Source organism: Polypterus senegalus, chromosome 12, assembly GCF_016835505.1.
Source record: "Polypterus senegalus isolate Bchr_013 chromosome 12, ASM1683550v1, whole genome shotgun sequence".
Classification (NCBI taxonomy): domain Eukaryota; kingdom Metazoa; phylum Chordata; class Cladistia; order Polypteriformes; family Polypteridae; genus Polypterus; species Polypterus senegalus.
Window position 1 is genome coordinate 51175105 of NC_053165.1, and position 12255 is coordinate 51187359.

Genomic DNA, 12255 nt, shown 5'->3' on the forward strand with positions numbered 1-12255 from the left:
TAAATTAACCCTTTCCTGGCGTTGCTCAATGTGTTTGCTCCCAGTTAAATGCTTAATTGTAACTGTGAAGATGATTACAGAATCAGAGCATTGCAAGACATCTTACGAGATAGGTGTTGTGAGACTTGTAATGTGCATCTCAATTGGTATTTTACGGATATTAGAAGTTCCTACCAAACTCCAGGGATGACAAGTTTGATTTTATTTTTAGACATGTTGTTCAACTCCAGGAAATGGGCATTTAGCTCCGAGTTTAATCACTTTAGAGTAAACGCGGCCATTCACTTTTAAACAGCACCGCTTGTGACTAGACCCCAAAGCTACAGAGCCCTAAATCATCTTCTCCTGCTCTTCCAAAGAAATATCCAGACAACTTTTTAATACAGACATGACTGTTGTTAAAATAAAACCAGATACCCTGTGTCTATTTAATTACTGCAATCACTCAAGATGAGCAAAGAAAGTATAGAAATCAGCAAAGCAGTATTTATTAAGAACAGAGTAACAAAAAAAATGAAATAAAAGATAGACAATATTAAAGAATAGTAAATAACAGCAAAGTCTGAATGTAAAGCCATAATAAAAAACACCATGTTTCAAAGTCAAAAAGGTTTAAGTGATAACTTACGTAAAGAAAGAAGTAGCATCAGTGTTAGAGGAGTTGTTTCATTGTACAGCTTTTAGATTCAGCAATTAGGAAGATGCGTATATCGCGTCTTTGGCATTGAGATGCATAAGAGTTTCTCGAATGGAGTGGAGTTTCTTTCTGTCTCTAATGTCTCTGTCGTCTCTTGACCAAGCTCTTCTTTATGCCAAATGGTCATGTGGGATTCTGGAATTTGTTGTCATATTACAGCCAGAGTTTGTTTGATGGCTTATATTTATTTTGTGTAGTATTGTTATTTTTAAATTATTCTTTCTGATATTGATTATTTTGTAATTTTTGATAGCATTGTCATGTTTATTTACAATTTAGTATTAATATATTGTGGATTTACAGTCCTTTCTTATGTTCCTTGAATTCTGCAGGTTTAAACTCAAGAGGCAGGGCCACAATGACTGCCTTCAGGGTTCACATGGAGGCTGAGGCTACGGTCCAAGGAGAGGTTCATTAATTGCTGTAGAGTGCATTTTGTCTTGTGACTATTTTAATTTTTCTGGCTTATTGATTTTTTTTCTCGTCATATCTGGTGTTATGAATGCGTTTGTTGTAAATCTTCTTGCCAGCTTACTGTCATGTCAGGCCATTTCCAATCTTATTATGCATTTTGAAGCTTTAATAATAATAATAAAACATTTTATTTATATAGCACCTTTCCCATGCTCAAGGCGCTTCATAGAGTCTCAGAAAGAAGAAGCAGGTATACGTAACATTGGATTCAAATGTTTCCTGAAACAGATAGATTCATCCAAAGGCCATGTGGTAGCAAACTATGATGGTCTCTACTATTATCACTCTGTCCAAAACAGAAGCAAGACACATCACTAAAGATTAAGTGGTGTCACTTTACTACTCTGTGCAGTTTTCCTCAACACCAGACAAGTCTTTAATGTTCATGCTTAGGTATCAGAGGGACAAAACACATTTGAATTCAGAAATGCAGATGTTAACAGATATATCTTTTGATACACAGTGATTACTCAAATCTGTGAGAGTGTTGCTGCATGCTATGTATTAGACATTTACGTATATGGCAATTTCCTTGCCTGTCATCTTTTTGGATGACCCTGTCTCAGAACTGCAAGTGAGTGAATTCAGGTAACCATCAAAAATACTTACATAAGCTGTACAGTGGAGGTGTTCAGTCCAATTCTTAGGACATGCCAAAAGCCCAATTCCTCTTAAACAGTGACAGCTCCTAAAACAGTAATCTTGCTTATATTCATGGTATAATCTGCTGAACGAAAAGGCATAATATTTAAAAATTAACCACATTTCAAAGAAGAATTTGTGCCTTTAAACTGACATAGGCCCTATCCTTCACCATGGGTTAAGTCAAGGTATTTGTGCTGTATCTTTAATCATTTACAAAGGCTCTGCTTAGCAAACGTGGTGGAACTCAAAGGAGGGCTTAATGGTGCAATCCTAGCTTTCTCTGGGCTTACTAAGACATGTCTTTAATCTTGATAGGAAATTTGAAATTTACTGTTTATATATGTGTGGATATGTTAGTAAGCTGGAGCTTATATCAAGCAACTACACCTGATGCAAAATGGAAACCAATCCAGACTGGTTATCAGACTAGCACAGGAAAGCCTGTCTGTGGCTGTGTACTCAGTTATTTTCACCACGACAATCTGCAATTGTTAGTTGCTGACCCAGTTATTAAAAATTCACTTAGGAGGGAAGCCTTGTTTTTACTCCTTGGTCCAACTTTACCCAGAGGCAGTAACGGTGTGTACTGCATGTTGTCATTATCTGCAAGTTGATCAGTTTGAGCTTACCTTATATTTTAACATATTGTGATCTGGATCGATAGAATTGAAATCATCCCATCCAGAGCTGGTAGAGGTCAATCTGGTATCAACATTCCTCTTTGTGCCATTTACATATTCTCACTTGCATTTTCTTTCTGTGATTTGTCCTGTTTTCTCTCATATTCAAGATGCACTAACTGAGCTGATTTTTGATTTATGGTTAATTTAATTGTCATAATGAAAAGAAAAAAAAAATCACAGTTCTTGAAGTAGAACTTCAAACGATTCAGGCACAAAAGGTTACTGCATCCTCTTATAATTTTACAGATCTAGAGTGAGCAAACTGATTCTGAGAAGTTTAGTTAACAACAAGCTTGATATTAAACTGACCCTCAGTGAAGTCTCTAGGAGCAGGACTTCCCAGCCATCGTTTATAGAATGTATACCAGTAGATAGATAGATAGATAGATATACTTTATAAATCCCAAGGGGAAATTCACATACTCCAGCAGCAGCATACTGATAAAGAACAATATTAAATAAAAGAGTTATAACAATGAAGGCATAACAGACAGCCAATAACTTTAAATAATGTTAGCGTTTTATTTCCCAACCCCCTGAGCCCCCAACCTCCCCCAGGTTGGAATTGAAGAGTCGCATAGTGTGAGGGAGGAACGATCTCCTCAGTCTGTCAGTGGAGCAGGACGGTCTGTCGCTAAAGCTGATTCTCTGTCTGGTGATGATCTTGTTCAGTGGATTCTCCATTCTCCATTATTGACAGGAGACTGCTCAGTGCCCGTCGCTCTGCCACGGATGTTAAATTGTTCAGCTCTATACCTACAATAGTAAATGCTATGCAGTTAAAACAGTTTTCAAATTGTTTAAAACATGTTTGTCCACACATCTATCATGTACCCTACTTACCCTTCTGCCATTATGAAAGATAGCCTCTGAGACACCATTGTGCATCCAGCCATAAAACAGAATAACACATTTTTACTCAATACGCTTTATAAACGTGGCATTTGTGCTAATGATCCCTTTTCTGTTTCGATCAAATCAAAGTGTATCGCCTGCTGTTAATATTGCCAACGTGGATCTGATTTTTACACCACTTCGTTCTTTACGGGAGTAAACAAACCTAATGTTTCAATACTGGTGAGTGACAGAAGAGACCCTTCTGTACAACGCTTGGATGTGGCAAAGTAATCCTGTGATTTTTTTTTCCCCACTATCCACCAATCCTATGTCCGTTTAAACCACATCGACACGCCAAGTGGCCATTCCAGACTATAAACATCTAATGAGAATAGTCGCCGAGCATTTGTTAAACTCACTACGATTTCCACGTAACTCTTTACTGCACAGGGACTAAGATTTGTTAATTTATTTGTTCCGCCTCGATACAGAAACCATGGCCATCCTTACATCACTCGACCTGCTGAACAGTCAGTAAAATATTCAGTGAATGTAGCAATACTGATTACGAATTCTATTTTAAGAAGAAAGGAAAGTGTTAAATTGACCTTTGACTAGTGACGTAAACAGTAACCGGAAAATGAGGCTGGACGCGGAAGAGATGGCAAAAGCTCTACGATGAACAACGGCAGCTGAATTTTTTGCTATCGAAATTTTACTTGCCGGCGTGCATTTTCTTTCACTATGACCTCCAAGGATGTTCTGAACAACACCGCTAGGCTAGCGTCTTATAACGTACTGCTACAGGTGAGTGTACCCGACGGGAATGCGAGACAAGGACTACACGCGGGCGCCTTCTGATGACGTCACTTGTTCGGTTTGCGCTGCCCGAGTCGCCCGCAGACTGCCCGTGTGTGCGATTACCTCTTACGATTATGTAGTCAATACTTTTAATTTGCGTCACTTACTTTTTTTTTTATCTCTTTTGCTTGTGAATGAGATTTTTTTCTGGTTTCTATTTGTTCATTATATAATGGGTTGTTAACTGTAATATTAGTTACATTTACCAAGTTAATGAATTGTAAAAAAAAAAGCGTACAATTGAAGCGACATTTTATTATTGCCATTTTGCAACAATAGGATCGATTGTGTTATGCAATAACGAGCTTAGTAATTAGAGGAACGTAATAATTGCAGACCTGTGTTGTTTTTTTTAATCCTGTCAAAAAAATGAGGTATTCATTATAGGGTTGAAGGTGCTGAATCCAAATCTGGCAACAGAATTGTTCAATCATATGTAGTTTTTGAGAGATGGGAAATTTTAAAATGGAGAAAATAAAATCTTTTAGATAAAAAGATGTATTTTTAAGATTAAGTATTTAGACTTAAAAATATATAACTTGTCTTGTACATATATATATATTTTTTAAATAAAATTACTGCTTACTAAAAGTAGAGACTTAGTAGTTTTTTTTCCTCTTTCAATCCTCTGTAGGTGTTTCACGGTGGAATGACCAACATTCTAACATAGACTCACTAAACTTGAAAAATTTGTAAAACCGGTAACTTTTGTTGTCACAATAATAGAAACTTTTGTATTCTTTTACCGTTTGCTTACCAGTACCCTAGTCAAGACAATGGATGAATCAGCCCAACCTTACATAATTATGTAAAAACCATTTAACTACGGTAACTTTTTCTTTTCTTGACATTAAAAAAATATTTTTCTAACCTTCTAAATGTAAGTTCTTGGCTGTTTAGAAGGAATAAGAGAGCAACAAATGTCTAGATTCTGCGTTGTTTCCACATCAGCTAACATTAACAATGAGGAATATTTCAATTTTCAGCTCAAAATATACTTCAAATAATATACTGAGCTTGAAAAATACTTATGCCATAAAACAAATGCAACTTATTTTTAAAAATGGCAGTTGTGCAGTATCTTGCAGAAACAGTTTGTGTTGAGAAACTCCAGTTTCAGAAATGGATTCAGCACACTTAAAGCTATAAAGTACACCAAGTTTTTTGACGTGACAGTTTTGATGCCGACTGGTGTAATTAATGATAAACACTATAACTTCATTGGGACTTCTCAAGTATAAGCATGGAGAACAATGCTCTTCTGTTTTCTTCAGGTTAACCAATACAAATGTACTAAAATGAGAACTTAATATAATCTGAAGTTTAATTGTGAACACATTCTGCACGGCACTTGTGTTAACACATTTAGGGATGCAATGAGAAGTGAAGCAAAATAACACTTTTTTTAGGCTAACTGAGTAGATTACAATATGCCAGCTTTCGTGGCAGCTTAGGCCCTTCTTCAGGCGTTTTCTTTTGTAAAATATATTTATTTACACAGTAGAAACTACAATAAACATCAATGTCAATTTACTATGTAGCAAATTTAACAAAACCAGTCACTTTTCTTTGCCCTCTCTTCCCTGAAACTGTCATCACCCTAATATATTAAAACAAGAATTCCTTTTTGACTTAATTTTAATTCCTATTAAATCTTTTATTAGCTTTAAATCGTATTTGTATTAAATCATTCGAAAACAAGCCCTTCCATCTGTCCTGAGCAGCTGCAAACCCCATCTTTCAATATCTTATTTTCTTTTCCAGCTCGTTTTCCATGTTCTTTTTCACCTATTACTCATCTCTGTTTACACAGCTTCTTATCATAATACATCTGGCATCCCATATATACTTTGGTTTGCTAATTATAAGCCATATCAAGAAGGCCTCCCTTGCGCTTCTTCCATTTCTATTTAATCCCTTTCAGAATTCACTCATATGATATATAAATTGACTTGGTTACAAGTATTATTATTTGTTTTACATTTTCCCATACTTGTTGTGTCCACCAGCACTCCCAAAACACAAGTCTACCAGTCTCCATCTGGTCACAGTTTATTCTTGGACATGTGCTTGTGTGTGTCAAACTCTGTCAGTACATCCACTCCCTAACACATAATCTACCTCATATCATCATCCAGTTTGGATCTTTTCAATTATTTTCCAGACCTTTTGTCTGTACCACTCTCCAAAGCCCCACTTCACACTTCCTTGTCAGACCTGGCCCCCCATTGTTTTCCTGACAGCCTTATATCATTTTTTTGTGTTAGCAGCACAAAGTCACATTTGTAAAGTCCTTGTATTTTATTTTCGTAAACCTCATTGTCTTTTTTTGGCTTTTCGTGTCACATTTGTCCACATTGTCGGCATCCTCATTACTAATGTGAACCATAATTGTACAAAATATTGAAATTTATGTGTCAATTCTGAATGCAAGACCTTACACAGAGATGCGCAAAATACACTTTCCATCTTTAATTGAATATCTATTATATCCCTCCCTACATCCATTTTCCACACTTCTTTCCATGTGAAATCTCCTTATCCTCTCATACTTACATCCCCATACGAATCAAAACCCCATTGATTATACCTTATCCCCTAAATAATGAGGCAGAGGAAACACTGTCCCCAGATCTGTGCATGTATGTCTAATTTTACCACCAGTGTCTTACCTATGCAAGTCAATTTCATTCCTTTCCACAAATTCAATCTACATTCTGTCATTTTTATTTTTCTTCCCAGTTTCCTTCAGCACTTCCTGTTCTGTAAATGTTAACTCCCAGTATCTTTATACAAGTTTTATTAACTGAGAGTCCACAAAGGGTAGCTCTACTGTCGCTCCGTTTACCAAAATACAGGCCCTTGTTCAGGTAAGGTATAATACAGAAACTCGAGTTACCTCTGTTTATATACACACTAGGAAGGAAACACAGATTCTAAAGCCTTTATGTCAGACATCTTTAGTTTCAAATATTAACAGATCTCTCCAACCAAACATTCATTTAACAAGAGAGGACAGCAATGTATGATCAAGATCTTCTGATATGATAATTGTCCAACAAAGTCTTTTAAAGTTTTTAATGAGTTTTCCTTAGAATGTGGATCTGTACTCAAACAGTAAATAGTCCATATATCTGGTCATAAAACTCATGTCTGTATTCAAATCCTGTTATAATGTGTCAAATTTAGCCTTAGTTTAACTTCCCATTCTTTTCTCCTCTGTTGAGCCTTGAAGTTGCCAAAAAGCAATGTGATTGTAAATAAAAAAGAATATCAATTTAACACACAGAAAATATATTTTATATTGAAACCTTACTGTAATTGGCATACTCAAATATAAAATGAGAAATAACAGGTTAAGGTGTGCTGGAACGTATCACAGCCTAAACAAATTTTTATATGCATTCAACTGTCAATTTTCCATTCTGCATATTCCAATCCAGCATCTCTGAGGGGCAGGAAGCCTATCTTGGCAGCACTGAACATAAGGCTGGAACCAGCCCTCAACTTAGCACCCGTATTGCAGTATGTACAGTGGATTTCAGGAAGTATTCAGACCACCTCACTTTCAGCACACTCTATTCTGTTGTAGATTTAATTTTAAATAGATTAGTGGGCCATTTTTGCTTATCAGTCTACAATCAATAACCCATAATAATAATGTGAAAACATGTTTTCAGAAAGGTTTGTAAATTTATTAAATATCAAAAACTGAAATCTGTCATTCTTGTAAGTATTCAGACCCTTAATAGTCTTTGGCAGCAGTTCTGGCTTTGAGTCTTCTTGGGTGAGTCTCTTCATGCTTTGCACACTTTGGGCAGTTTATCCCATTCTTGCTGGCAGTTTTTTTCAAGCTCTGTTAATCATCATCATCATCAAGCCCTTCCATGAGAACCCTAAATCCAAAGAGGACTGTTTCATTTATGTTAGGTAGAATGCCCAGAGGGGACTGGGCGGTCTCATGGTCTGGAATCCCTACAGATTTTATTTTTTCTCCAGCCGTCTGGAGTTTTTTTGTTTTTTCTGTCCCCCCTGGCCATTGAACCTTACTCTTATTCGATGTTAATTAATGTTGATGTATTTTGTTTTATAATTGTGTCTTTCATTTTTCTATTCTTTAATATGTAAAGCACTTTGAGCTACTGTATGTATGAAAATGTGCTATATAAATAAATGTTGTTGTTGAAATGTGTTTGGAAGCATCTTGTAAACTGCCATCTTCAAGTCTCTCCTTAGATATTCTATGGTGTTTAAATATGGGGTTTCTCTGGGCCACTCAAGGATAATCACAGACTTGTCCCAAAGTCACCTCGGCACAATCTTGGTTGTATACTTCAGGTTATTGTCATGCTGCAAGGTGAACCATCGCTGCAGTCTGAGTTCACTTGCACTCTGAAGCAGATTTTTAAAAGGTCCTGTGTTTTGTGGAGCGAAGACAAAAAGAAACAGAAAAAGGTTTAGGGTAGCCTCCCCATATACTTGAAATAGCAATAAATGATCAAAAAAACAAAACAGATCTTTACCGACTGGAGTCCCCAATAGAAGTGAACTGAGTAAAAATAGCGTTTACATAGGAGGGCTGGAGGAAGTGACATCCTTAGACTCATGGGATTTCCTTTGGCCAGTCTGCAGAAGAAACGGAGAAAGGGTCAGTGAATACTGCTATCCCCTGGTCCGGCATGTAATTACATCCATTTGAGCCTGTTGGCTGCCTCCCATGAGCACATGTACAGTACAGGCCAAAAGTTTGGACACACCTCCTCATTCAATGTGGTTTCTTTATTTTCATGACCATTTACAGAACTCCATCACTCTCCTTCTTGGTCAAATAGCCCTTACACAGCCTGTAGGTGTGTTTGGGGTCATTGTCCTGTTGAAAAATAAATGATCGTCCAACTAACCTGACTTCTGCACAACACAACTGCTGGTCCCAACCCCATTGATAAAGCAAGAAATTTCCACTAAATGGCCCCTATAAGGCACATCTGTGAAGTGAAAACCATTTCAGGTGACTACCTGTTGAATCTCATCGAGAGAATGCCAAGAGTGTGCAAAGCAGTAATCAGAGCAAAGGGTGGCTATTTTGAAGAAACTAGAATATAAAACATGTTTTCAGTTATTTCACCTTTTTTTGTTAAGTACATAACTCCACATTATGTGTTCATTCATAGTTTTGATGCCTTCAGTGAGAATCTACCAATTGTGAACGCTGGCCCCGGCACAGACAGACGGACAGCATATTTTAAACCACACACTGTTTATTTACAAAGTTACCAACACGTGCACTCACAACCCCAGTGCCTTCTTGCACCGATTTCCCCAAGTCCAGGCCCACAGTCTCTTGTGCCTTCCTGGCCGCCTCCCGTCCTCACTCTCCAGTTCCGTCTCCTTCCTCCCGACTTCCACCACCGACTGGAGGGAGGCGGCCCCTTAAATAAGGCTCCCGGATGAGCCCCAGGTGTTCCGCCCTTAGCCACGCCCAAGCGTGGCGGAAGTGTCGGCTGTCTTCCTGGCAGCTCTCCGGGTGCCACACAAAGTCTTCCCCCCGGCACTTCCTGGTGTGGCGGAAGTGTCGGGCTCCCGGGATAATTAGGCACTGGGGCGCCGCCTGGCGGTGGCCACGGGTCCCTGCAGGGCTGGGCTTCCATGCCCTGTACCCGAGGTCCCCTGCCTAACCAGGACGGACGCCCCCACTCTGTCTGGAGGAGGCACTCGCCCTCCTCCGGTCCTCCAAGGCGTCCCGGCCGGGCTCCAGCCCCAGCCGCGGACCGTACGGGATAAACCGGCATCGGAGCGCCGCCTGGCGGTGACCACGGCCCCTACAGGGCTGGGCTTCCATGCCCTGTACCCGTGGTCCCCAACAGAACCAGGACGGACGCCCCCTCGCGGTCTGGAGGAGGCACAAGCCCTCCTCTCGTCCTCCAAGCGCCCCCCGGGCTCCAGCTCCGCCGGCGACTGCATGGGATCAACCGGCATCGGCGCCGCCTGGCGGTAACCACGGGCCCCTACAGGGTAGGGCTTCCATGCCCTCAACCCGTGGCTCCCAACAAAACCAGGACGGACGCCCCCTCGCGGTCTGGAGGAGGCACAAGCCCTCCTCACGTCCTCCTGGGCGTCCCGGCCGGGCTCCAGCCCTGGCCGGGGGCCACACAATGTAAATGGTCATGAAAACACATTGAATGAGGAGGTGTATCCAAACTTTTGGCCTGTGCTGTATGGCACTGTATTTTTCTGCATGAATCCTTCCCTTTATTCTGACCACTGACCCAGACACTGAGAAGCACACCCGTAGCTTGATGCTGCCAGCACCATACATCACTTTTTGGATGGTATTAGGCAGGTGATGGGCAGTGCTGTGCTTTGTCTTTACCAGACATAGTGTTTGAAGTTCTGCCCAAAGAGTTCAGTTTTTGTCTCATCAGCCTACAGAATAATTTTCCTCATGTTCTCAGAGTCCTTCAAATGCTGTTTGGCAAACTCCAAGCGGGCTGTCATATGTGCGTAATTGATGCAGTGCTGCTGAGATGATCATTTTGGCAGGTTCTCCCATCTCAGCAGAGGACATTTGAAACTCTGTTGGAGAGATCATTGTGTTCTTGGTCACCTTCCTGCCCAGTTGCTCAGTTTCGCTGGACAGTCAACTCTAGGAACACTCCTGGTGGTTCCAGACTTCTTCTTTAACAACTATTGAGGACACTGTGTTCCTGGGAACACTTAAAGTTATAGAAATAGTTTTATCACTTTGCCCTGATGCCTCACCCCAATTTTATTGCAGAGGTCTACAAAAAGTTCCTTGGGCTTCATGACTTGTTTTTTGCCCTGATATGCAGTGTGAATTTTTACATTTATAATTAAATATACAACACAATAAAGGGTGTAGAAGGAGAAGGGGTGTGAATACTTTCCAAATCTACTTTATTCATATGTATATGGAATGTTTAGGGTGGCACGGTGACGCAGTAAGTACCGCTGCTGCCTTGCAGTTAGGAGACCCGGGTTCGCTTCCCGGGTCCTCCCTGCGTGGAGTTTGCATGTTGTCCCCGTGTCTGCGTCGGTTTCCCCCAGGTACTCTGGTTTCCTCTCACAGACAAAGACATGCAGGTTAGGTGCATTGGGGATTCTAAATTGTCCCTAGTGTATGCTTGGTGTGTGGGTGTGTGCACCCTGCCCGGGGTTTGTTTTCTGCCTTGTGCCCTGTGTTGGCTGGCATTGGCTCCAGCAGACCCCCGTGACCCTATAGTTAGGATGTAGTGGGTTGGATGATGGATGGATGAAATGTTTAAAGAAATGGTAAGATATTTAGCACAAAAAGACAACATACTTATGTATAAATATGCCATACCCCTTACAGAGTGGGAGGTCAGAAAAAACATTTTGAACTTTAGAAATGCCAAAAGAGGGAGATTCACAGTTGCCATAGGGCAACAATTAAAAATAAATCAAGTAAAAGCAGAAGAAAAATACCCTATGAAGCCAAGTGTTTGCTTATGTTAATGTATCCATTTTGGGAAGGCTATAGGAGAAATGGTTGTCAGAGAGCAAAGTACAGATCAGAAGTTCTAAACATTGTATAGCTAAACCCCAAAAAAAAAAACACAAAATACTGTTACTGTTTACCACCATCATATACAAGTACCTAGTTTCTTTACTTTTGTGGACACAGTCTCAAAAACTGTCAAGTCAAGTCAAGTTGGGGAACATGCACTGGTACTGTGCGTTGCTGCACCCACCATACGACGAAACAGCTCAGGATCCCGGTTGGCAACACACCAGGCAGACACATGGTCCAGTCCCACCACTCCGGAAATAACACTTTATCTGCCGCAGTCGGGTGTTACGTTGGTGACTCCTGGTTGTACTGAGTACCTACTTTATTTTATTGAAAGTGACATGAGATGGAGTCTTTTGTAAGCACCAAGAAGCACTTATTGAGAATTGGTGTTGATCAGTGAAATTTGCAAAAGTATCTTTCACAGCAAATTTGCTGGGTTTGCTAGTTACCTTGTTTTTTCCCAAAAAATTCACCATGTAGTCATCTTGGGTGAACTTTTTTTTTTT

At 39.9% G+C, this 12255-nt stretch overlaps 1 protein-coding gene and 1 long non-coding RNA gene across 2 annotated transcripts in view; one reads left to right on the plus strand and one right to left on the minus strand.

The window, feature by feature from the left end:
• Positions 1 to 2997: 2997 nt before the first annotated feature.
• On the minus strand, positions 2998 to 3775 carry LOC120540781. Its single transcript, XR_005635862.1, has 2 exons — positions 3343 to 3775; positions 2998 to 3255 (listed from the first exon to the last, which is right to left on the minus strand). It is a non-coding gene; the product is annotated as an uncharacterized LOC120540781 (long non-coding RNA).
• Positions 3776 to 4050: 275 nt separating this feature from the next.
• The window catches only part of rft1 (RFT1 homolog), a 51034-nt gene continuing 42829 nt past the window's right edge, over positions 4051 to 12255 (plus strand). The window contains exon 1 of the mRNA XM_039771839.1: positions 4051 to 4143. Coding sequence (XP_039627773.1) covers positions 4081 to 4143 — 63 coding nt within the window. The 5' untranslated portion in view covers positions 4051 to 4080. The remainder of the gene's footprint in view (positions 4144 to 12255) is intronic.